The 25,081-nt window shown below is 37.4% G+C and overlaps 1 protein-coding gene across 1 annotated transcript in view; it reads right to left on the bottom strand.

Moving 5' to 3' along the window:
- LOC126854009 (uncharacterized) overlaps window positions 1-25,081 on the bottom strand; it is a 58,797-nt gene that overhangs the window by 5,330 nt on the left and 28,386 nt on the right. The window contains exons 2-3 of the mRNA XM_050600322.1: window positions 2,269-2,491; window positions 135-341 (exon numbers count right to left, since the gene is read on the bottom strand). Coding sequence (XP_050456279.1) covers window positions 135-341; window positions 2,269-2,491 — 430 coding nt within the window. The remainder of the gene's footprint in view (window positions 1-134; window positions 342-2,268; window positions 2,492-25,081) is intronic.

Genomic DNA, 25,081 nt, shown 5'->3' on the forward strand with positions numbered 1-25,081 from the left:
ATAAAAACGTTATAAAGCATCTCAAATTTTATTTTTCTCGAAACAAAAATTTTGCTTTATTAAGATCCTTTATTATGTCAAATTTTTTATCAAACATTAATTTTAATCGTCAAGATGAGACTCATCGAACTTACCGGTAGGACCAGACTGAGGGGCGGCAGTGTCGCACTGGGGAGCTGTCGAGGGGTCGTTCAACCTGCCATGTTTCCACGGTTCTTCACAATTGGCACAGATACCCGATATTGGTGCGTCCTCGGCGCACATGTGGAAACAGCATTCGCTGTCATTGCTGTTGTGCAACGCCCTCGCGGCCTGCTCGCCGGTCTCGGGGATGTTCGGATCTGAAATCATTGCGTTTTCCAACGATCTCGTGCATGGATAGTCAAACGTGGACGATCGTCGCTTTTTGATCAAAAAAAATTTGACGGAATAAGGGAAAACAAAGAGCAAAGCGTACCGTTTTTCGGAGAAAATTCATAAAGCTTCGAAAATTGTATTCATTTCTCGATACTTTCTTTCAAGGGAAAAGGGTTTGCATCGTGAAATCAAAAGATCGTAAATTCTTTCGCATAATAGATGCACTTCCGTAAAGTTCAACGGTTTCTCTGTATGTCAGTGCATTAGATTACTTGCAATGCAAAGTCTTTCTTGAAATAAGAAAATTCGAGTCTAGTTGATTAAAGACAAATTAGTCAGCACGTAATTACTAATTTAATTCATTAGATTTTCTGTAAAGACAAATTTAATATTAATTAATTGAAGAGCAAAATTTTCAAGAACAGTTTTCATTAGCATTCAATTGACACACAATCCTTACAAAAATATACTATTAAAATAAATTATTAATCCTTAGAAATATCATTAAATTATTAATTTATTATATTTAAATAAATTAAATCCAATACGATTGCAAATATTTAACGAAAAAAAAAAAATATTTAATGGACCAAACTTTATTCATTCTCTATTCTGTTTCATTTTGTACTTTCACATTTCCCTTTTCCTTTTAAAGTATACACTTTTTCATATTTATAATTACTTCTCTCGCGGCTAGGCATTTATACCACCTTAAATTCCGCGTTCTAAATCCGTCGAGTTGCGAAGAGATGGCATAAATGACGAGAGGAAGAAAGATTTTTCCGAGATTTCATTACGGAAATGCGAGAGCGAGTAGTGAAGAGTTGAATTGCGTTCGAGTCGGGATTACATCGGACGATCTTGGAGTGCTGGTGGGCGAGCAGGTGTAAAGGGACAAAAGGAATGCTCGATAAAGCGTCCGGTCTTCCAATAACCGCGCGACACGCGTCCCATTTAACGCGGTTTATACCCAAAAGTGACGCGGCGCTCCTCCGCCGTTTACGATACCCGCGATGAGAAGAAAAAAAAAAAAGAGACGATGGCGAGATATACGAACATAGCCCGTGTGCTTAGCAATATCAACCCTTTACGCTCCACACGACGATATAAATAGAAAGGGAATTCTTCCGACATCGTATAAAATTACACGATCAATTTCCCTTGCAGAAAGGAAGACATGCCCGTAAATTGTTGCATTACACGCGTATCTTTCTTCTTCAATAATAATTAATAATTATCATGTTATTACATGTATATATATATCTAAATAATATTGTTAATTTGTAAAAAGATGTATTTTAAATATCTTTCTTTATTTATCATATTTTGAATCCGCAAAGAATCGAGATTACCGAATCAACGAGATTGACAGTGAAGCGCGTCATGCTAGACAGAGAAATGTCAGACAGAGACACGAGCGCGAAGGAGTGAATAAAGATGGAAAAAATTCATATATTAGCCGTTATTTATGGGAAATTACGCAAGCTTGAAATATCATTGATCACATTAAAGTGTGCGACAATAACAATTTAAATGGGCGCAAACGCGTATAAATTCCTTCAGCCTCGCATTGTTTTGCGGAGCTTTCACCAGGCGCGGCGGTTATTTATGCGCAGCATCATGCAAATTTATATTCCTTAATTAAGTAAAATTAACGTAATCGCGCGAACGAAAAGACAGAACTGACTCGACATAACGGATATTGATAAGTGCGTCTCGCGTCACTTTGCAAATATGTGCGAAGCAAGTAGGGTGCCAACGAATAGTTTTACCCTTTCTTCAAGAAGACGATTCGTCAAAGGAAAGAGAACTGAATTAAATTGAATTAAACACGATAACTTCGCGACAACGATTGTGTTCTTTTCTTTTCAATTAGCTTTGTTTTCTTTCCTTTTCCTTTTTTTCCTTTACCTCCGCAAAGAAAGGTGGGTTCGCCGGCGTATTGCGTGGGGTACGCGGGGGCACGATCGCCCGGAAGTAAGTAGGGGCAACGTTGCTCCACGGACTGGCAGAAGGATCGGCAGGGCCTTAGTCTGGTGCCGGTCCGGCTGCCCCCCGGGGTTTCCGCGTCCATCGGTCCCCCGTGAGCAAAGTAAGGCACCAGGGAGCTGCACACCCATTTCCTATACGCCTCCTGCAATCAAAATCGTCGTGTCTTGATTAGCAAAATTTCCTACAGTTTTTCGCCATGTATATTTAAATTAGTTATTAATGAAATCTCACGAGAAAAAAAGAAGCCAAAAGTTGAATCAACTTTATTCTTATTATTTAATAAATATATATACTGTAACATTTTTTTTATAATCAAATGTAAATTTTTATCAAACTGGCAATAGCAAAACTAAAATATTAATTAATACATTTCTTATATATTCCTGACTTCTTATATATTATAATTATAAAATGTTGTGTAATTAATAAACGTCATGTATGAGTTAATTTTAAATTTGTAGCTGTTCCTATGTAAATTTTTACGTGCAAAGCAAAATTTTATATATTAATTATTAATTAAATTAAAATTAAATTAAAAATTATTTATTAAACTTAAATTAAAAATTATTTATTAAAATTTATTAAAAAGAATTATACGTGAAGAATAACTATCTATTATAATCAAATTTAAGAATATTTTTTAAGCACATAAGTATCGAGATAAAAATCGCGAGCTTCATCGAAAATGTAATGTCGCGGCGAGACTTGAGGATCGTGCTGCTTGAATAAAAATCAGTGCAAAGATAATTCCATCGCGTCGTTCCCGATCAGACACGGATATATAGGTCAGATCCGTTTTTAAAAGCTGACGGCGAAAGACAAGGGAAAGAGAGGGAACAAGACGTCGATGCTGATCTATCCGTCTAAATTAGCCGTTTCCTGCGGGACAGACAAGCGGTTTACGAGCGTCTCAGGCTTTTCAAACACTACTTGTCAAATATCAAGAAATCTCCGGGGTCAATCCGGTAAGGTCGAATAAGGCAATAAGGCAGGTCAGTGTCTGACCTACATGGAGCCATCTTTAAAACACAATAGTTGCATCCTTTCAAAAGTATATTATAATTACATATCAATTCCACGTCATCTTTTCTCATCGGATCGTCCCTAATATCTACCGGATGTCTTACAAGCCGCAATTCCCAGCATCGTTAAATGTAAAGCAATTTAACTACTCTGGAGATTCGAAGATGCAAATAGGCATTCGGAAGTGGATGCTAATCAAAAATTAAATCCATGTATAATTGTTTAATTGAGTAAGAAACAAGTATCTCAATTAATAGCCTTCTAGCTTCAAAAATAGCGAAAAAAAATAGCTTTGAAAAAAAAATCTCTCTTTACATAATATGCTTGTCTTGCAAAGCTATCCATTTCTAAAGTCTTTCTTTATATTTTCCAATTCGAGGGATATATATGTAAAAAAAAGAGAGAGAAATATCCTGTATCGAATGGATCTGCATACCAGGCAGAGAAAAGTTAAACCACGATAAAATATATCGTTGGCGCGAATTTAATCATCCGTATCCGTATTTATCGGGATCTTCTGATTTTCAACGAGCCGTAAACAATTAATCATCGGATGAGCCCTTTACCCGCCAAAAACGAGCCTAATAGCGCACCATTAATTGGCGCAATTACTTTTTCCCTACTACGGCAAGCGCAAATAAATGAGAAGATTATGCGCGGAGATAGAGATATCGTCGCTCGAAACATCCGGTAGATAGACTCGGACCCTTTTGCGCCGCTTCTCGAGAGAGGTTTATTAAATTGTAGCGCGCTCGAGAAAAAAAAAAAAAAAGAGAGTAGATGTCAAAAGCATCGCGAGAGGCTGTTGGAACGTCGCTCCTCTCTGCTGGGAAAACGTTTCGCATTGTGAACTCCACCGAGACAGAAACGAAGTTGTATTGTAGTAAGAATAAGCAATGTTCCGGGTCACATACATACACACAGATTCAGATTTATATATAAATACAATAACCTTAGTATAGGCTTAAAGCTCGTTCCATCTATGTTTCTCCCCCATCCTCGCCCCTTCCCAAAGGAATGTCTCTCAGGCATTTTGAGAACTGACTTATATAAATAATATGTCCAAATATATATATCTAACGTTTTAAATATTTTATTTCGCTTCCTCGTTGCATTAGATATGGAATTTTAATTCTCTTCGTCGCAAACATCCTTTAAAACACATTTACAAATAATGATTACAATAAATAATTAACGATTATCAAAGCATTATATATATTGAGAGAGAAGATGTCTTCTGCACGATTTTGAAAGCTAGTATAATAAGTAATTCAATTTTTTTAATATTTCACTTTACTTCATTTCCGGATTATACGGAATTTATCTCATTGGAGGTATCACTTAAAACGCATTTAATGTAAGAGTGAGATATTCAAAGGTTTGCGCTTCTGAAAGCAGCGAAGAATACTTAAAAAATGTATGTTAAAATCGTGCGCTAATCGAGTATTATGTACCTCCCGTCCGTAAACGGATATTCCCGTGATATTTCGCGAGAGCAACGCGGATCCAATTATGCAACGATATCGTTTGCGAGCGTATTGTTGAAGATTCGATCGAGAAAAATCAATTGAAAACTCGAAAGCATCGCCCGAACAGTCGACATAACAAAGAACATTGATGGCTGTTCTTGAGAGATATTCAACGGGACGATGCACACATTGGACTTATCGAGTACATTGTATGTATGCTTCGGTGAAAATGCGTTCGAGATGCAATTCTTCGGCTGTAGCGAATAATGAGCGCGAATTCTCGATTCGCCGTAAATTTAAAGATATTCTACGTGTTGCAAGAAATATAAATAACACGAATATTTTATCACAACTAAATTGGAATTAATTAATTAGATTGAAATTCGGACGGTGTATCTTTGAAATTTTTTGGTATTCAATTTTTTTATATTTATTAGATATCTTGCAATTTAAATTAAAAATGCGTCGTAGCTCTTAGTCTGCGAATAATCTCCAATTTGTGCGGAGATTTTTTTCATCGAGATTGCATCAAAAAGGATCGATCCGTTTTTTTGCTTTTTTTTTTTTACAAAGATGATATCGAAGACATATCTCCAGATTGGTTAAAATGATCGACCCCTTCGCAATAGTTAAACAAGAAATATTTTCGCGGTATATAGCGGAGATTCATTTCCGACCCTTCTGTCATATTGCTGCTAGAATATTTGTCGGTAATGACACGATGTGACAGCGGGGATGATCAAGAGGGTTGGTAAGACAGCGGGGGGAATAATCGGGGATGATAGATGCGGAAATGGACAAACGACATAATAGAGGATACGCGAAAGGATACGAGAACGAGAGGATGAGAAAATGAATGTTATTCAACAATAATATATAAATTATATAAATTACATAAATTATAATAAAAGTTCCAATATTCTGAAATGTATTAACACCTATATTCTCAATATTCAATAGCCACAAAAAAAAATAGCATAAAGATAATATCGTATATTCTAGCAATGTCATCATTTTGTGATAGTATCTCTTTTAAAGAAAATTTACATATATTCACAACGATCTTTCATATATGCAGCGTAAGATGGTTCTTCCCTCTGGTTTTTCTCCTTTCCAAACGGCAAACACAAAAGATATCTTGAAATCTTCCACATGATTGGTTCTCGCGCGGATGGAGAGTGCGATTGCCGCAACGAACATACGTCTCCTTCATTCTGCTCTCCACTTTAATGCGGCCGATAGTTTGTCATAGGTTTTACCTTCGACGCTGCAGCTCCTCTCGAATGAACAGAAAAGGAGGGAGGAAAGAGAAAGAGAGAGAATATGACAAGATGGCCCCACTAGGCAGGAAGATAGGTACCTACACCTGAAGTGTCCTCCAAGCCGGCTGACCCAATTCTCTCTTCTACCCTTCGACTATCCAACGTTGGTACGAACCAGGCAGATGCAATACTTCTCCCTCCTCTCTTTAACCCACTCATCTCCCCGCACCCTTTAATCCTGATCTCTCTTTCTTTGTCCGACGTACGTTTCGCGTTGTTTGATTTTCTCTCTCTCTCTCTCTCTCTCTCTCTCTCTCTCTCTCTCTCTCTCTCTCTCTCTCTCTCTCTCTCTCTCTCTCTCTCTCTCCATTCTTTTCAAGTATTGTTCAATAATAATTACAAAAATATTGGACTATTACTGCTTAATTTTCTGTAAATCTATTAGCGTTAAATTTATTTCATTTATCGAATTTTATCTATTTTTAAACTGGCATTTGACAAGAGAAATGGGATGTTTACTGACATATCGTAGGCTGCATTAAAACGTATTCGCGAACTATCATTGTGATTGTGTTACATTACAATTAAATAACTTTGAAACAGCGAATTAAACAGCAAGAATAATTAAAAGTTTCATCTTTTAATTAATTTAATACACGCATTAAAGATCATTAATTCCGTCGATTAAAAATTGTAATCATACATTTCATCATCACGTGCAACATTTTTTGACATCAAATAAATTTCTAAAATTTTTTTATTTCTGTATGCTTTATGTACATTTCTAAAAAATTCGAAAGATGAATTGCGAAAGTATTGGAGACCGAAATTCGTGATTTCGAGTGTCACAGAGCAAAAGAGGATGAACTTTCGAACAAAAAGAAATTCCCTGCGAAAGGCCTCCGACACAATGGGTAACGAAATGACAACGCAATCGACGCGGGAAAATCCCAGCGCCCCAGTAAAAGAAAGGTCGAGCGAGTGTTCCCTCCTCCCCCGGTCATCCCCCGCAGTCAGGACCAATCGTTATCGCGTAATCTGACGGCGGACCGTGTGGTCTTGTCTAATCGATAACGACCCGTTTGCTCTCAAGCGAGATTAAAAATTAAAACAGCTGTTTAACGGCCTTAATCGCGACCAAAAAGATTAAATAAAAGAATGGAAAATCATACACAAAGAAGGGGAGAAAAAAATGATTGCTGCAGTTTCGTTGACTTTCCTGGAAAATCACGCAACGTGGGCCGTAATTATAGAGCAGTGTCACTTTTACGCTACGTTATTAACATATTTCGCGAAATAAATGCGACTTTTTCGTCCGTGTTTTATCATCGCTTTTGTACGCATATAAATAAAGTGTGTTGAATTTTCAATTCGGCGATGTAGTCATTGTTGCAAACGCACGTTTGCTGCATAAAATTATTTCGCGGTGTGCACACAAATGTTGAAAAGAAGCGTGTCGCGTGTGGAAAATACACATGCAAGGCAAAAAAAACAGTGAAAAAATGGCTCTTATTAGTCCTTTTTCAACATCTTTTCTCGAGAGATCCCAAAAACGGGGACCCTCCGCTGTCTTCCATTTTTCTTTCCTCCGCATTCTATCTCGCTTTGTGAATTTCTGAGAAACGGGTTATAAGTCATATTCTCTCTAACTCAAGAAAAATCTCGCAGTTAAAAATACATTCCATTCGAGAATTATTATATGAGTTCCTTAAAACACGATGTACGTTCAGAAAACGGATTTCTCAAATTGATTGTCGCAGTTTTTTTCCTTTACAAGAATTGCGATCAAATCGCTATTTTTAAAGACAGGTCATTATCCACTCTTTAAGAATAATCATCGTCATCGATAGATACGTTCCGGAATATACGGAGAGCTTGTAAAGGGTAAACGAGACCTCGAGGAGGGATCGGCAGGCATGAGAAAGGAAAAGTCAGAGAGCGCAAGCATCAGAGAGAGGAGAAACCCTTAACTATGCACGGAAGAAAGGAACCCATCCACGAGAGGCGAGGCAGCGTGATGCACAACGTGACGTAATGTAAATAAGAGAACGGTGCCTGATCGCCTGTCGAAGCTGCGAGCAGAGGGACGCGTCGTCGTGGTCGACGCATCGGATCGGGATACCAAGGGGGGTTGTAATGCGGTACGAGGGGGTGACCGGATGGAAAAGGGGGTGGTCGCGCGGCAAAAGCAATGCCCTCAGTCAGGGTGACCCAGTTACCTGGCCTATATTTATCCCCCTTTCCTCCTCTTTCTTTCCCGCCAACCCAAAATCCACGCGCTTGCTCGCCACCATCCCTTCCGACTCACCCTTCCCTTCGTAGTCATCGTCGTCGTCAACGTCCTTCCCCGGAGGCATCTGTTTTCTTCTTTTATTTCTCTCTTCCTCTTACCTCTCTTTGTCTCTCGCTGCAATCCTCCCTTGAAATCTCCCAGTCGCAGGACGCAACTGGGTAAAACTATTATTATATGCGCTCGCGTGCCTTCCATCCCCCCCCCCCCTCCTCTCCCCTCACCACCAGCAAAATCCGACCATCGTCGCAACTCTTGTTTTCCCTTGCTCCTCTTTTTTTCCATCCCTCCTGGCCGACTCTGAAGGCAGCTTTGTCGCTCGCGGAAAGTTGGACTCATTACGTAGTGATTTACGAACGAGATAATGGAGCCCGGCAACCATCGACTCGAAGGGGAAATCCGCTTGTATCGTGCGAAACCTCTGACCGAGCACGGATGGTTGATCACCGGAACGAAAGTGGAAAGCCCGTTTATTTTATTCCGTGCTCGCGAATCTTTTGTCAGATTTTACTTTATTTTTAATTTACGAAAGTAATGTTCGCCGTGGAAATTATGAAAAATTCAAGACGCCAGATTTTTACCTCAAAGAATCATAAGATTTCTTTTAAAGCTCGTTTCGCGCTCGTTACGCAAGGGGGTGAATCTTAACACGAGATAGAACGTTTATAATTAACTGCTAGTTTGTTTCAGAAACAAAAAATACACGTTTAAGTTGGAACCTTATATCTTTTAATGAGAGTTTTATCAAATATATAAAACTTTTACATAAGAGAGATTTCTTTTTTATGTTACCAGATATACATAAATTATTTGTCTATAAATTTATCTATATTTATTTTTCCTAACGTTTGTACAAGCAACTGATAATATCATGAACAGTAATTCCAATTTATTTCAAGGCTGAATACAACAAATGACACTCTCGTAGGCTAAACCGGTTTAATAAACAATAGCTCCAACTACTTTCTCGTAAAAAGCATTCCACAGTAACGATTTTAACGAACTGCACGGGAATGAGAAAAAGATAAAGAAGGGAGAGAGAGAGAAAGAAAAAAAAAATTGCACAATTAATCCGGGAACTCGATCCGCGACGAGGGGAAAAAAAGACCATCCAAATACTGGTGGTATAATTGGATTAAATTCCACACCGCTTCGAGTCACTCATTTGCCGGCCACCGGCGTCGTTGTTTCCTCTCTCTCTCTCTCTCTCTCTCTCTCTCTCTCTCTCTCTCTTTTTTTTTTTTTTGCTTTTAATTCACATCTCCTCCTTACGAAGGGAGCGCGCGGCCTCTCTCCGGGACGTTAAATTTATGCGTGACGCGCTCAGAAGCCTCCCAGGATCGTTCGCGCAGCGCGACGTATAATTACTAACAAGCATATTGGCGTGGCTCGAGCGGCGTATCACGCTAATTGCATATGTGTACACGGCCCGCTAATATCTACCCAATATACCCTTATCACGAGTCGAGAGTCGAGAGTCAAGCGTCGCGTGCGCGATAGCGATTCGACAGCCCGTAAATTACGCTCAGTGGATCGATGCGATCGTGTTATTTTATCGAAAATAAACGAATGAATATTCTCTGTCCATCCGATTACTTATCACCGGCGTGCCTACTTATCTCATACACATGAGTAAATAAACAAGGACGCGTCTGATTAAATTTGTTTAACTGTAAATTTATATTTTGAATTTTACGCTTATTTCAATATTTCGCAAAATATACAATCAATTAATTAATTTATTTAAATATATTTTTACCTTTCTGTTTTTGTTAGGATTTTGGAATTCCAATTTTATGACTCTACTAGAATTAGTGACAACGTTAATAATGATAGAAGCTGCTAACTCGAATTTTTTACAAAATTTATTGTTAAAATTAAGGTCAAGAATCTATATCGGGGAATCGGAGATTGTATGCCCGAGTGATGATCTCTCATCAATGTCCAAACTTTCTGAACTGTATGATGTATAATAAATCCACAACAGAGTAGGACGAACTTGCAAGCATCGAAATTCTAATATCGCTGCCACCAGTCGCCAATTACTTGCGCTCCAAATGATGAGCTCGAATTTTAGGTCGGCAAATATTTTCCGCAACGCCAGGGTATATTAACGGAAAAACATTTCATCTCGCAGATCCGCCATTACTTCCGGTGTTCTGTGTGTCCGCTTACGCTTATGTCGTGGCCGGAATGCAATGTGACCGTGCATGCAATAATTCGTTCGAGAAAAGGGGAAGAGATGGCCGAAAAAATGCGGAAAAGCGAAAGGGTTTAGGGATTCAATACCGAACGGTTTTAATATTCGCGCCGCTCACAATTCGACCGTTACTGAAAAATCGAAGTCACTGCCCGGAAATTTGACGCTACGGTCCGACCAGGCGAAATTGAAACCAGTAAACGATAAAAAAAAAAAAAATCAAATTAAACTCGACTCGTTCATCTCCTCATAATTTCTGCAAAGTATTAAATCCATAAAATATCATCAAATATTAGATTAAAATAAGAAAACAAGTTGAAATAATTCTAGCCAGAGTTTTTTTCGTTATCTTATTAATTAACGTTGAAATATAATTAAAGTAAGAGACGTATAAGTTAAATTAATCTCTCTGTTAGCTTCTTATCCTCTCATCTAACTCTAAGAAATTTTCTTCAGATAAAGAAAGAGAAAGAGCATAATGAATTCCTTCCTCTCTTTTTATCTCTTTAAACACAGTCTGCACGAGAAAAAAGATCGTGAGGTCGTGGCGCGATTTAAAGAAGAGAGAGCCCTTTTCGCTTTGCGGAGTGACGCGAAACGCAGGCCGACGTGTGACAGCTCACTTGCAGCTCGATAGAGCCACCGCGGTTGTTGGCAAGACAATTGCCTGGAAGATGGTCGCTGGCAAGTGTCACTTTTATGTACACACAAAGCGGAGTGGGCACGCGAGACAAAGAGGAGCCTTTTACGCTTCGTCGCCCTTTTAACGCGCCTTGCATCAGGAATTCACATCGTTTCCGCCGAACAAACGACTCGTACCTTAATAATTCGGAAATAATTTGGAGATTCTAATCCCTTAAATTACATTCTAAATTGTTAATTCATGTGTATAAATTTCTTCTATAAAATTAGCGTAGATAAAATTATCCTGATTGAAAAAATTATAATTAAAATAACGTGAGAGATAGAATTAAGAAATTAAGATGTCGTCTTCACGGTGTATAATATAAACATTACGGAGACAGCGCGAGTTGTTACATTAATATTAGTTATCCAATATTATGCAAATATGAAAATTCGAAAATTCGAGCTACTACTTGTTATGCAATGAAAGTTCCCTCTTTTCACTCTGAATAATATAATAAGCAATGTACATATATATCATTATATTCCACTAAGATAAATCAGTCTAAACTTTATATTTTCACGAAGACGTTTCCTCGCTCTAATTTAACTGAACAATTCGCGTTAATTAAAAGGGAATAGCTTTCTAGCATTGCCTTTTAATAACGCTTGATCATCATTAAATTAATTATAAACACGTGCCCGCACACAAATAAAAAGTTGTCAATTAAAAGGATTATCGATTTCTTCGACGGAGTATTTTCATAGCGCGATTCTCGAGACAATGCTAATGAGATCTCATAACGAGTCAAGTCCACGGAACAATGACCGTAAAAAAAACTTTTTTCTTTACTTTCTGGTCGCGCCGCAGTTTTTCCTATCCTCTTTAGCGAGTTAAAAATGACGAACGCGCGATGAAAAATCATGCGCCGGAAATTAAACGAGCAAGGAACAATATGTGTACTTTCAGTTTGTTCGCGAGAATAGAACGGAGTAATTTTTTTTGCTCATGCAAACATCACGTGTGAATAGGACTAATGATGTTATCTTACATAGAAATTTTACGTTAATTAATGTCAGAAAAAAAATTTAAGATGTGTGAAATGCTTCGTGTATATTAAATAAAATTAATCTCAAAAGATTTATGATCAACTAAAATTTGGCGTAAAATATATAATTCATAATTTTAAAAAAATGTAGTTTATAAATTATTAATATATATTTCAACAAAAATCGAACCAATGAAAAATACGAATTATTGCTAATCTTTGTAGAATGCTGATTTTTATTTTTATTTTCTTAATATATTTTATATACAGGCGAGCACTCTGTGTACGAGGCGGTCTTTCTCAGCCTACGGCGTCGAAATCCCCGGCGTCGTTTCCGGCAAAGCCGTATAATTACATTATCTGTATTTTCGACCGTATAATAGGCTTCAGCGGGAAATTCCGGTTTTCGCGTCCCGACAAGGTATTACATCGATTATTGGATATTGCGAGCCAACTTGGCGGCCGAATACCGAGCTCATTTTGATTGCACCAAACTTGGGACTTGAAGCTTTACAGCTCGCCGCCTCTTACACCTGCGACTGCAATAACACACTGACAAACGGTCCTACTAAAGCCAGCTGAACTTTTATAAAATCCTACTCGAGGATGTAGGATATTTTCGCGCACAAGATACGCAGGAATACGAATTATCTCAGTATCATTATCATTTGAGCTCTACTGCATATATTTTTTTTATAAAAAACAAAAAAAGATTACATTTACCACACACACACACACACACATGTGTGCAAAAAATAATTTTTATTTCATCGAGAAGAAGAAAGTGTGAGTAAAAAAATCGGGATATTATACTGGGATGAACCGAAATGTAGACAAGCTATTCCGCCAAAAGAGATGATAAACGGTCGTGTCGCGAAGGGAATAATTTCTGACTAGAACGTGCAGGTTCAAAGCGGCGCGGACCGCGATGTCGACGAGACGAGACGACGAACGAATTGAAAATGCAAATATGTCCGCGGCGCAGGCAAAGGGAAAGAGGATGTCACTACCAGCGGCTAACGCCGATGTAACCGCCCTCGACACCCCCGTTGGGCGAATATCTACACGGGGATTAGGATGTATGGATGAATGGCGTGCGATGAATGATGGTCCCAAGCTTTTCGCTTCGGGGAACGCTTGTCAAACGCTGTCGTCGGATTTAAGAACGCAAACTTTTGTGCGATTTAAACGTCACGCATTGTGTCAAATTTAAATGTGAAAGAATTTCCCTCCAGCATGATTTTTCATGTAAAATAAAAATTATTTTCTCCGCGTATCGTGTCGTAAAAATACACAAAGCGTGTTGTACATAAGATACAAATTGATATTACCATGTTCTACAAAAAACAAGTATCTTTAGAAAAATTAATAATAAATATTATCTAAAAAATATTTAAAAAAAAAATACCAAATAATCTCTTATATAAAAAAAAATATATTATACGAAATATATTATAAGAAATCATCTTCGATGCGAAATATCTTGAAAGCAGAATCGCCGATATATTTGGCGACTGCAGAGGAGATTGCTCGCGTTTTCCAACCGAATGGCGTATACGCGCGCAACGCAACAGTTTGCGTGAAACCTCGGACAAACGCGCGGGCAGATCGGATTTCGATCCAGTCATATCGCGTACTCTCTGTCCCCCTTTCCCTCTAAAATCGAAATTCATCAATATGCATGATGTTTCCCGATTAATTACCATAAAATGCATTCATCCCTTCTACGTATTCTTTCTCCTTCCTCCTCTCTCTCTTTCGAGGCTGATACGCTATCTGCATCGGCAGGCGGCTATTAGATGCAACGCCTGGTCATGCCAAATGAATTGATACACCACGACTGTAAAAGCCGCGACCGCCACTATCGAGCTCGTGTGTCGAGCGTAATAAACGCGGACCGCGAACAAATTTCCAGCGGATCAAAGCTTCACATCGAATGAAGCGAATAGCATGGAGTGAAGCGATGAGCTGAAAACATTCCGTTGTACTAAAGTTACGATGGGCAAAAATTGAAGTTGATGGGTTACGATCTTAATAAAAGTGTGTCAGCTGAGTGTACTATTAGGCCAACATTATAGTGATTTCAAACGTCAAAATTCTAAGTTCTAAAAATCCTTAGATGCCCGCATTTCTCGAGGCGTTTATATTTTTCTCTTTGTGTATGCAAAGCGTACATAAAATGTTCTCTTTCCTCCTTTCTTGCTAAAAACTTCTATAATATGTAACATGACATTTTAAAGATTAACGTATCTAATAATAAAATACGCAATTGTGTGTTACAGGAAGTGTATCTCGATAAACTGCGCTGGAAGCAGATGTTCGGGATACGCAGAATAAAAAAAAAGGAGTTATCAAATTTAGCTCATCGACACCGCGGGCGCAGTAAAACGAAACGCGAGTAATTAATTTAAATCGAATGAAATATTTACACACATGTATGTACATGGCCGAGAGTACATTTACAATACATTCTCTCGGCCGAGTTGAATTGAATTAAAATGATATTGTATCGGTATTATTAAAAGATTCATAATTATCAAAATAACGCATTGAGGTGACGGTAATTATTGTTCTGCTGTTCGTTCGCGGGATGTCCCACGCTAATTGGCGCGTTTATCGTAAACGTACATGTGCGAATCTACTGCGGTTATCGTTCTATTAAACGCAACAAATATTGATAAATATTACATATGTTAAATTTCATGTATCCATGTATATGTGTGCAAAAAGATAATGTGAAATAAAATTCTGACAAATAAATAATTATTCCCACCATTCTTCCATGTATTTAATAAAAATATTACTACATAAAAAAATATTTTTCTTGTAATATCTTAAGTATATTGCAAATAAACCCAGAGAATCATTTTAAAAATGTCTTGAAGACTTCTTACGTCTTCAAGACGTCTTTTAAACACGTGTTGTTAGCTAGGGAAATTTTGTTATTATGTCTTTTATGTAGAGAGAAAGAGACGTTAGGCATATAAACTTTTTTAAATAATATGAAGAAAAGAATGTGTATGTGTTATATTTAATTATATTAATTTAAATATATTAAATATATCAGAAAAGTAGAGGAAAAAATTACATTGTATTTCTACCTCCTTGCAAATTTTTTTAACCGATAAACTATCATTTAATCAATGCAGATAAAGCGTGACAATTTCACTACGCGGTCCGTAAACTAAAAACTGATCTCGCGAAGAATCGACGGCCAGCTATAAAACTATTTATACGCAGTGATTCGAGACAAAATCGATGCTTTGTGACGTCCGCGCGGCGTTCAAACGTCAAAAGTTCAAAAGCCGATACCTCAAAGGGTTACAAATATAAACGGTCTTCTTGTTGTTATCATGGGGAATATACGATTACATACATCGTTCCGAAAAAAAAAATAGCAACAGGAACGATTTTACAGTTTCTTAAAAAAAAAAAAAAGAGCAAGACAACGTGAAAAAGAAAAAATGGAGAGAGTAAAGCGCGTTTACGTGTTGTATATCGCGGCAAAACTTGGAGAGATTTCTGGTAACCTGGTTTGACCTCGTTTGCGCAGTGATCGCGCTGTATTACAAGCGAGCCCGCGTATCCGCTTGTAAACGCTCACGCTCGCTCGCTACGTTGAAATTGAACCGTAACGAATTTCATCATCGTCGGCGAACGGGATCAATGTTCGAACTTGATATATCTTCTCCATTTATTCGACGAAGCTATACACGTCCTTCACAAAATGCCGGACGGATTTTTCACCGCTGCAACTCTCACTCGCTCTTTATACATAAATCAGGACTCCCCCGTCCGTATCATCGCAAAGACGAGAAGATATTCCGCGGAAAAATAAGTCGTCTCTTTCGAGATGATAAATTCGCACTTTGCATTACATACTTATATTTGTAATTATGCGGAACGAAAACGGACTAAAACGTGGAAATTTATTTTTATAAACTGTCCGAAGAGAGTAATAATCAAAGAATAATAATAAATAAAATATAATATAATATAGTAATGTAATAATAAATAAATAAAAAATAAAATAGAATAGAAAATTAAAGCGTTTAAACTTAAATTAACACAAATATTCACTTATACAGGATGTTTCGTAATATGTGGGATTTATTTCAACGGTAAACGGAGGACAAATACAGTTTAAACATATATACACATATTTAATCTTGTTTTCGAGTTATAGTTAATTATATACTTCAGTAATGTGCAGCTGTTTACCTTTAGAAAATATTTGAAATAGCCTGAATGCAAACCTGCAGTAGAGTTTGTCAAACTTTCAAAAGTTTCTATTTGCGAAAATTTCTATTCCTATATATTGAGATATTTCAATACTGGCTCAATGAGTAAATATAATTTTGAAAGATTGAGAAACTCTATAATGCGATTGCAAGTTTGCATTCAAATCAAAAATAGCATTCGATCGCATCATTTCGAGCACTCTTTAAAAGGAAACAGCTACATATTATTAAAGTATAAAATTATAATTCAGCTGTAACACACTTTACAAAATACATCAAATATATTTAATAGGACACATATTTGTATAAATTTTTTATGTCCCTCATATGCAAATAATCATGATTAAAAATTTTTTCTTTCCCATTTTATATACAAATTTAATTTATGTGTTAACATAAAAATATATAACTTTTTAATGCAATTTTATTAATATAGTTTTAATAATACAGTTTTTATACAAATTAAGAAATCAAGTAAAAAATGCAAAAGATAAATAGTATAAAAAAAGATTGAGAACATATATGTGCAATATATACAGAGTATGTATGTATAACAGCTCTTTATATATGTCAATATGCTTGAAAGACGTATGAAATTGACGTTAGGGTAACGTTAAACGATCCGTGAATTGGCAGGAGTGTCAAATTATTCATGATAGCTGCGTTTATATAGCCACTACCTGCGTTTATATAGCGGATAGCGTGTCTACATAGGATAATAAATTACTGATAATAAATTACTCTTATGGAACATATATTTTATATACGTTGCACTTTTGTTCATATAAATCTTCATATTTAGGATGCCTGACAAATTACAATTAGGAATCTCGTACAATTGCGTCGTCAGCGTGAATCCCAGATAATTGGAGAAATTTGCGAAAAATATGCACAAAAAAAAAAAGTGAGAAGCAAGCGAGGAAACGACGGAATAAAGTGTCTGTCAACGTTGATTGCCAGGACATAATAAACGCGAGAGCGCCGAGACTTTTTCGTTCTTATAAGACGCCATCTCGACGTCTATTTTCCTGTATTAAATTCGCGTCTTTCTCACCATTGTCGTTCATCCCAATTAAATGAAATTTTGCGACCGCCTGTTAACGCGCTAATATCGATGGAGTCCAATTAGCGCGGCTCGATAATTCCAGGCAGAAGAGTACAATCGAGACGCACTCATGCTAATTACGCAATTTCGGCGAACAAAAAGCTTAGCGAAGTTACTTTCGCAAATGAAGTCGAATTGAGTAGGCGTCTTTTCGATCTTTTTTTCTTGAAATTGCAATTAATCATAGAAGGGCAGAGAAGCTAAATAATAAAACATCGAAGCGAATAACCGATTGTAAAATAAAAATTGCACCGATTACAGGAAGAGACGAAAAATATTTGTTTGGCTGACAGAAGACGAACGCGAGAGGATGTGACTCGCGGGAGAGTTAAAGGATTGTCATGAGCTTCTTGTATCTCAAAACGAGCGTCTAGTCGAGTGGCTTGCAGCTCTTCCACGAAGGACACCCATGGGACTTATACTCCTCGCGAAAATGCGAGGAGAAACGCGCGATATATCATTCGCTTATGATTTACCAGAGAGGTAAGATCAGCATTGAATCGGAAACACTCCTTTGACGCTCATTCGATGATTTAAAAGATCTAAAGATTGAAATGTACGTTCGCTGTGCTCGTAAAGCAGTTTGCATAATCGAAATATTTGACTCGACACTAAATATAAAATATTTGATCTGTAAAATGTGTAGATTTATCTCTTCTCTTTATCGAGAGAAAAAATTATAGTTTTTTGAAATAAATATTTTTGACATTAATACGTAAATATTACATGCATACATAACATTCCCCCGTTCGTAGAGATTTATATACATCGTAATATAGAGAGAAATTTTATTTTACGAAAATTTCCACATTGTTGAAAAGGAATCGCGCAAAAAATTTTAGCGCCTTGAAATTTATTTATTTTTAATAATACGACGGCGAATAAAATACGTACTTTTTTTTACAATCGCACACGTGGAATAAAATTCGCGGCGAAAGAGAGAAGAGCAAAGGACTCTTCGAAATAACCGGCGGTTGTTCTGTCGCCGCCGGCGCGACAAGCGAAGTAGCTTACAACAGGGGTGGCTTACTCGCCGTCATGTTGGCGGCAACAATGATAAGGAAGGGTGACTATTAGTCTCTCTCTCTCTCACGTAAAGAATCGATAATCGAAAGAAGAAGCGTGTATATATATATATATATATATATATACGCAAGTTAACGTAATAATAACGCTACATGAGTTACATTAGACGAATTTAAGAGGGCACCGTTCCCTAAAAAGTGCGCGCACAATCGAAGCGAGAGGCAACGCGGTGCGTTTATAATATACCCGGCGGCGATGTCCACGTAACGAACACGGATCCTTTGTGTCGCGTTTCGTTCCGCACGTAATTAACCCTTTATAATGGGAAAATTGCGTAGCGACCAAGTCGCGCGGGAGGGGCGACTTTGTGTGACGCGCAACGTGACCGGCGCGGCGTTTCAAAGATTCCCACTGTCTTGCTTCTATTAACGCCGGGCGAAATTAACTGTTCGATATTCCGCAAAATGTCACGTTCAAGTTGAATATTATACAAACATTATATATATATATATTTACGTATTGAATAATTACATGGTTTCTTTCCTGAAAAATTAAAATATACAAATTTCCTTATCGTTTCTCGATAGGACATAGCCGTGTCAATTTAGCGAAGCGACAATATTCGTTAAAATGAGACTACGTAGATGATAAGAGAAATCAACGCGCGTTATTAATTCGCAGTATAATTACCGTTCCGTTAAAATTTATAAGCAATAACTTTTAGCCACTATAAACACAGTACATATCTCTTTCATTCCCAAAAGGCATATTCATTTTCCCTTCGTTAAAAGCGGTTTTATAGTCTCACACGCTATCCCCGGATGTCGTTAAACCAGTAAAATAGTTTAAATAAATTATTTCTCCCTCTTTCTCTTTATTTGCGGTTTATCCGCACTTAATCCCTCCGAGAGAAAAAATAAAGCGCCAAGAAAACCAAGTCAAATCGGCTCCGAGATACGTTTTGACACCTTCGGACGAGGCTCGAGGGGCCCTTTGTCCCATCGGGCATCGTTTAAAATCCAACTCGTGACATGTAAATCGTTCAACGCAACGTATAACAGGGGCGGAATGATGCGTGTGCCCGGCTCTGGTCGCCCATTGTGTGTGTAAATACACAAGCCGGAGGGGGGAGAATCGATCGACCGGGAATTTGTAGGCGGAAGTGTCGGCAAAGAGAAAATGCCACGTGCGTGTGCCCGTGTGTATGTACGCCGAAACGTTTAACTTGGCCGACATGTCGACGCGAATGAGTGTACAGCGCTGTTCAGGCAGGATGATCAACGGGACACCAGCGATTCTTGGCTCGTCGCCAAAAGGATATTAAGTTAGTATCAGCGATTCACTCGCGAATTCTCCGCATTATCACCGTCTGGAATGTGATCGCGCGAACGTGAGCAGCAACTTGAACCTACGTGCATTTTACATCTCTAGCTAGAGTTAGTGGCACGGCAACCAAGCATTTTAGTGCCTGCCAAATATCAAATCCTTATCTGATCTCATTATTTTATCGCGATAACATCGTTGAAAATAATGGAATTATAAAATAATCGCTCCGCATATATAGATATTTAGGATGTTATATTAATAATATTAAAATTTGTAATATTAATAATATTTATGCTATAATATTTTAAATAAACTACGTAGAGATAAGTATATATTTTTTTTAATTTTAATGACAATCATTATTGTTAATAAATATATAAATTGTATATAGCAATATTTTAAATTATAAATCAAAAAAATAAAAATTTTTGGTATAATGTAAGGATTATTCCCTTCTGCATTAAATATATATATCTAGGCAACAACTCAGTAAATTTAAAAAAAAATAATAACGGACAAATATCGTTGCAAAATTGCAACGGCATGTTGTAAGAAATTAAAATTTGCCGGAGCAAGGTATCAGACATGTAAGGCCCTATCAATAAAAGTACGCCAGCTTGTATATCTATATATAGAAGAAGTGATAGACACGAAACAAGCGACCCTAGCCGACCTCAGCATGTCTCCTTCCGTCCGCTGGAAAACGTATCAGTGTCAGCTTCAAGAAAGACCATCCTTTCGCGTCGGATGCTGTATCGATAGACCGTCGTCCACGATGTATCGCAATTTTACACCGCAATTTTGTCTCGCCGCATAGACACACGATATATATCGTATATACCTGCACTCCCTCTTATATAAAAAATTACTTCTATTATATTCCACGAAATATATACCAGATATTCTCCATGCATCCTCCTCCCTCCTTCTTTATTTCCCTATATTCTTTGACTTTGAAATTTTAAATTTATATTTCGTGAGCCGAAATTTTTTTTCGAACGTAATCTTTCTTCGCAACCTTTCCTAATTCGATTTTCGATTTATCTTTGTAAACGAGATTAAAAGTAAAAATTCTGCTGAAATCCGTATATAAGATTGAATAAAAAATAAGTAGATATCTTGCGCGTTATATTTTTCGCTTTGAACAATTAATCTGGTACACGCAATCGTGACGATGTGTTCAATGCTCTTGCGGACAGATTGCGGCAGCTAGTCGCCGCAATCTTCGAAGTCGGCGCGAATCGATTCCAGAGTTGTTCATACTATTCCCACGGGACAGCAACTGCTACCGAAGATATTCTCGCGGAGTATCAGATCGAAGTAGAAATAGACGTTATTTCTCGGCCGAGAGAATTTTTCGCGCGACGTCCTGCGCGACTCGGGGACGAAAGTTTCTAATTTTTATTGCAACACGTAACGCCGTATAAGGATGAAAAGCCGTATAAGATTCGTTCACTGCTCCCAAGACATTTTTCCCCTACACCCCCGTAACTGTCGTAGGAGCCGGCAAACAACAAGCACGTCCGCCGCGTCACAAACGCCGCCTGTCTCGCAAGACGTCGAGTTATACTACTGGATCTGACCGCGTGCAATTCGAGGAGCGATAAAAAGTGACGAAGCGTCAGTCGGGTGACAAGTACGAGTTCCGATATTGTTTTGTTCCCCAACTGACATCGTGAACTATGAAACTCGTGATTAATATTCCAAACAAGGATATTGGTAATTGATAAGAAACGCTGTATTAACATAAAGGAAAAATTTTAACTGACTTTGTAATTGTAACTTCTAATAAACCGTAATCATACTTTTAATAAATGATTTTAATATTTTTAATAAATAAAGTAAATAACCATATTTCTAATAAATGATTCTAAAATTTTTCGTAACAAATACTGAAAAATGAATTTAATGTTTACTGCTATTATAATAAAAATTTAAAAAAAATAATTTCATTTTTTATTACTTTTCGATATTAATTTTGTACATCTCATTTGACGGTATCTTTTATTCGTTTGTCTATTTCTTTTTTAAGCTAATGTTTCAAATTTCTCGCAGCTATTTCCGGCGCATAAACGATTCACACTTATACGAGACGTTGCAATGACAATGCAAGCGCATTCACATACAAATGCGTCCTTAATTTCCGTAACGATTCGCCGCAACGTTTCTCACGGCAGTCATTCTCACAAACAGCCTCTTTTGTTCTCTCATCGCGAGGTGCCGCGATAACGCTTATCGAGCAACACAGATGTTCCTGAACGGGTGAAGAAGTGCAAGGTCCTCTGATTCACATCGACCTTTGGGCACGTTTCTCGATTTAACATGTGTCAAGTGCAATTTTATTATCGCAAATCTACTGCATCAAATTTTATAGTTCATTTTTTTTTTTTTTTATCAATCACATTCTTTGAGTTATAAATATTATTTCTTTCTTAAAAAGCGAAAAATTATCTAATTCTTTGCAAAAATGTGTCGTATTTAAAATAAAATAAAATTAATAATGGATAATATATAGTTATTTTATAATGGACATTACATGTTAATACGCAAATTGATTTTTAAAGTCAGCTGCTACAAAAAAAAAAGTACGAAAATCACTACACCGTGTCTCAACGAGATTTCTATAGAGATGTAAATCTTTCGGCAAGTTTTCCACGATGGCTCTGATGACTTTCCAATGGCTTCCAACCACTGTCGTCGTTTTCTTGCGAGTGCTTGCCGCACTTGGGTGAACCGTGATTTCCCTTCATGACAAACTTGTTCAACTCGCGGAAACTTACGGAGCTTCTCAGATGATATTCAATTATTTCGGAACTTGCACATATCCGCGCGTTTCCCCTCCCGTAATATCTCTATTTAACCAAAGACAATTTACATGCCAATATGAGCGACATATACGGGATGTCAAAAATAAATTTAATTTAATTAATTTCACCGTAATATTTTATTATTATTTGTTTTTTTTTCTCTTGCTTCTTCTCTTTTACAGTTAGACTGCCAGAATAATTAATTTATCATTTTTTTATAATGGCTATTATTTTGCTTAATCTAAGACATATTGACTAAATCATTGGCAATATATTTTTTTTAATCTTGTAGATAATCATTAAGAATTCGCTCTATATAAAAATCGTCTGTCCCTATCTATCTCTCTAATACTATTTCATATTATTATGCGTGTCGGAAAATCGAATGTAGACGACGCTGGACAATGGACGTTTGATTGATATTGCTGTCGTGACTTTGCGTCAAGTCTCGGGTATCGAAACGTTGAGACGCGATGTCAGATTCGTTATTCGCTGTAAATTTCAAATTCCAACCACGTCCAGTCGTCGATCAGGACCTTGCGTCCGCCTTTGCCTTTACCATTCGTTTCCTCAGCGGCGGAGCTGTCCTCCCTTTCATCGCTCAACGATCATTTTCTCAATCTCCTGCAAAAGTATTTCCCCCCAAAAAAGCAACTCGACGATGTCGCTCTATCGTAATTGCATCTTATCCCTCCATAAATAAGAAGAACGAACTGTTATTTGCAAAGGAACTCGATAAAATTATCCGAAAAGCAAAAACTTTTTTTGATTATGTTCTATCTTTATATTAATATTACTTTCATTAAACAAAATATATGTTAAAATATATAATATAATTAAAAATGAATATCTTCATAAAAATATGTAACTATATAAATACATCATGATCTATTCGAAGGAAAAATAGCGTGACGAATCATTTTATCAGAGTTCGAGTCGATGATCGGGATTGCAAAGAAGAAATTTCAAAGGCATCAAAAAAGGCGCGCCATATAGATATATATCGCATTAAAAGTTTTCCTCCGTCCATACTTCATTTCGTCTTATACTGTATTGATCGACGAAATTCTCCTGCACACCCGCAACACACCGAACGCGCCGACATTGTTTTTACGCTCGTGCGCGGAACAGCGAGCTGGCTCTATGTCGGAATTACGGTCACAGACGTTTCTTCTCTCCTTCGACAGATTTTTTTTCTTCCCCGTAGACGAGTGAATTAAGCTAAGTAGCTACGACACGTACGGTCTCAGCCGGTCGAGAGACGAGGCGAAAACGCCCCGTCGACGTCGTCGGAATGATTGAATTAGCGCGTTCGCGACGACGCTCTCGCAGCGACGACATTTCGAATCGTCGGATTCCTGACGGAGTAATTTCGAGACTTGTCGCTTGTTCATTGCGGAAAGAATATTTCCCGCACGCGGATTACACAGACGGAGTTTTCAGCGTATCGCGTTTTCATACAGAGTGTTCCAACAAATCTTGACAGTAATCTTGCCAAACTTTTCTCTCTGGATTAAGACCCCAGAAATTTTTGAGCTTGAGTTTTATGAGCGACTTATATATTATTTATAAAAGTGTGATATTTTATATAATATTTTTTGCACAGCACGTATGTATTCATATATTTTACAATTATTTATAATATAATATAACCTTAGAAAAATCAAATATAAATCTTGTTTTTTTTTTTTTTGTGGGAATTCAGTTTAGCACTTAAACAAAATTTAGAATATATCGCGCGCGTCTCTCTTTTTTTCGCTTATATCAGATTATATTGTAGCATATTATTTACACACTCACGCTTGTGTGTTTAGAAGATGTCAACTAAAAGAGACAACGACCGTCGAAATAATGCGTTGGGAAATTTACCTTGAAAATTCTGACTTTACCCGATACAACGATGACTCTGGCGCGATGACTCGTCTACTTTTACTGTAGCTAAAAGTTTACTTTCTCTCGTGTGATCGTAAAAATCTCTTGGCGCGGATTACTCGTTGGTGATAAAGAAAAAAAAAAAAAGAAATTGCGTGATGCACCCCTGGCTTCGTGCCAGACAGAGGGATTGTCACAGAGAGAGAGAAAAAAAAAAGATAAAGAAAGAAAGAAAGCAAAAGGAGAATGCCACAATGATTCTCCTCTGTACACGAGGCGCTTATAAAACCGCAGCTTCCACAGAGCGCGCGAACGCTTTTTTTTTTTTACCTCGGAGTTAATAGCGGGAAGAGGTGACAAACGGCCAATATGCCGTCGACCACGATTGCTTTCCACAAAGCCGACAGCAATCGCGCTCTCGATAAATGACGGAACTCT

Source organism: Cataglyphis hispanica, chromosome 13 (assembly GCF_021464435.1).
Source record: "Cataglyphis hispanica isolate Lineage 1 chromosome 13, ULB_Chis1_1.0, whole genome shotgun sequence".
Classification (NCBI taxonomy): Eukaryota; Metazoa; Arthropoda; class Insecta; order Hymenoptera; family Formicidae; genus Cataglyphis; species Cataglyphis hispanica.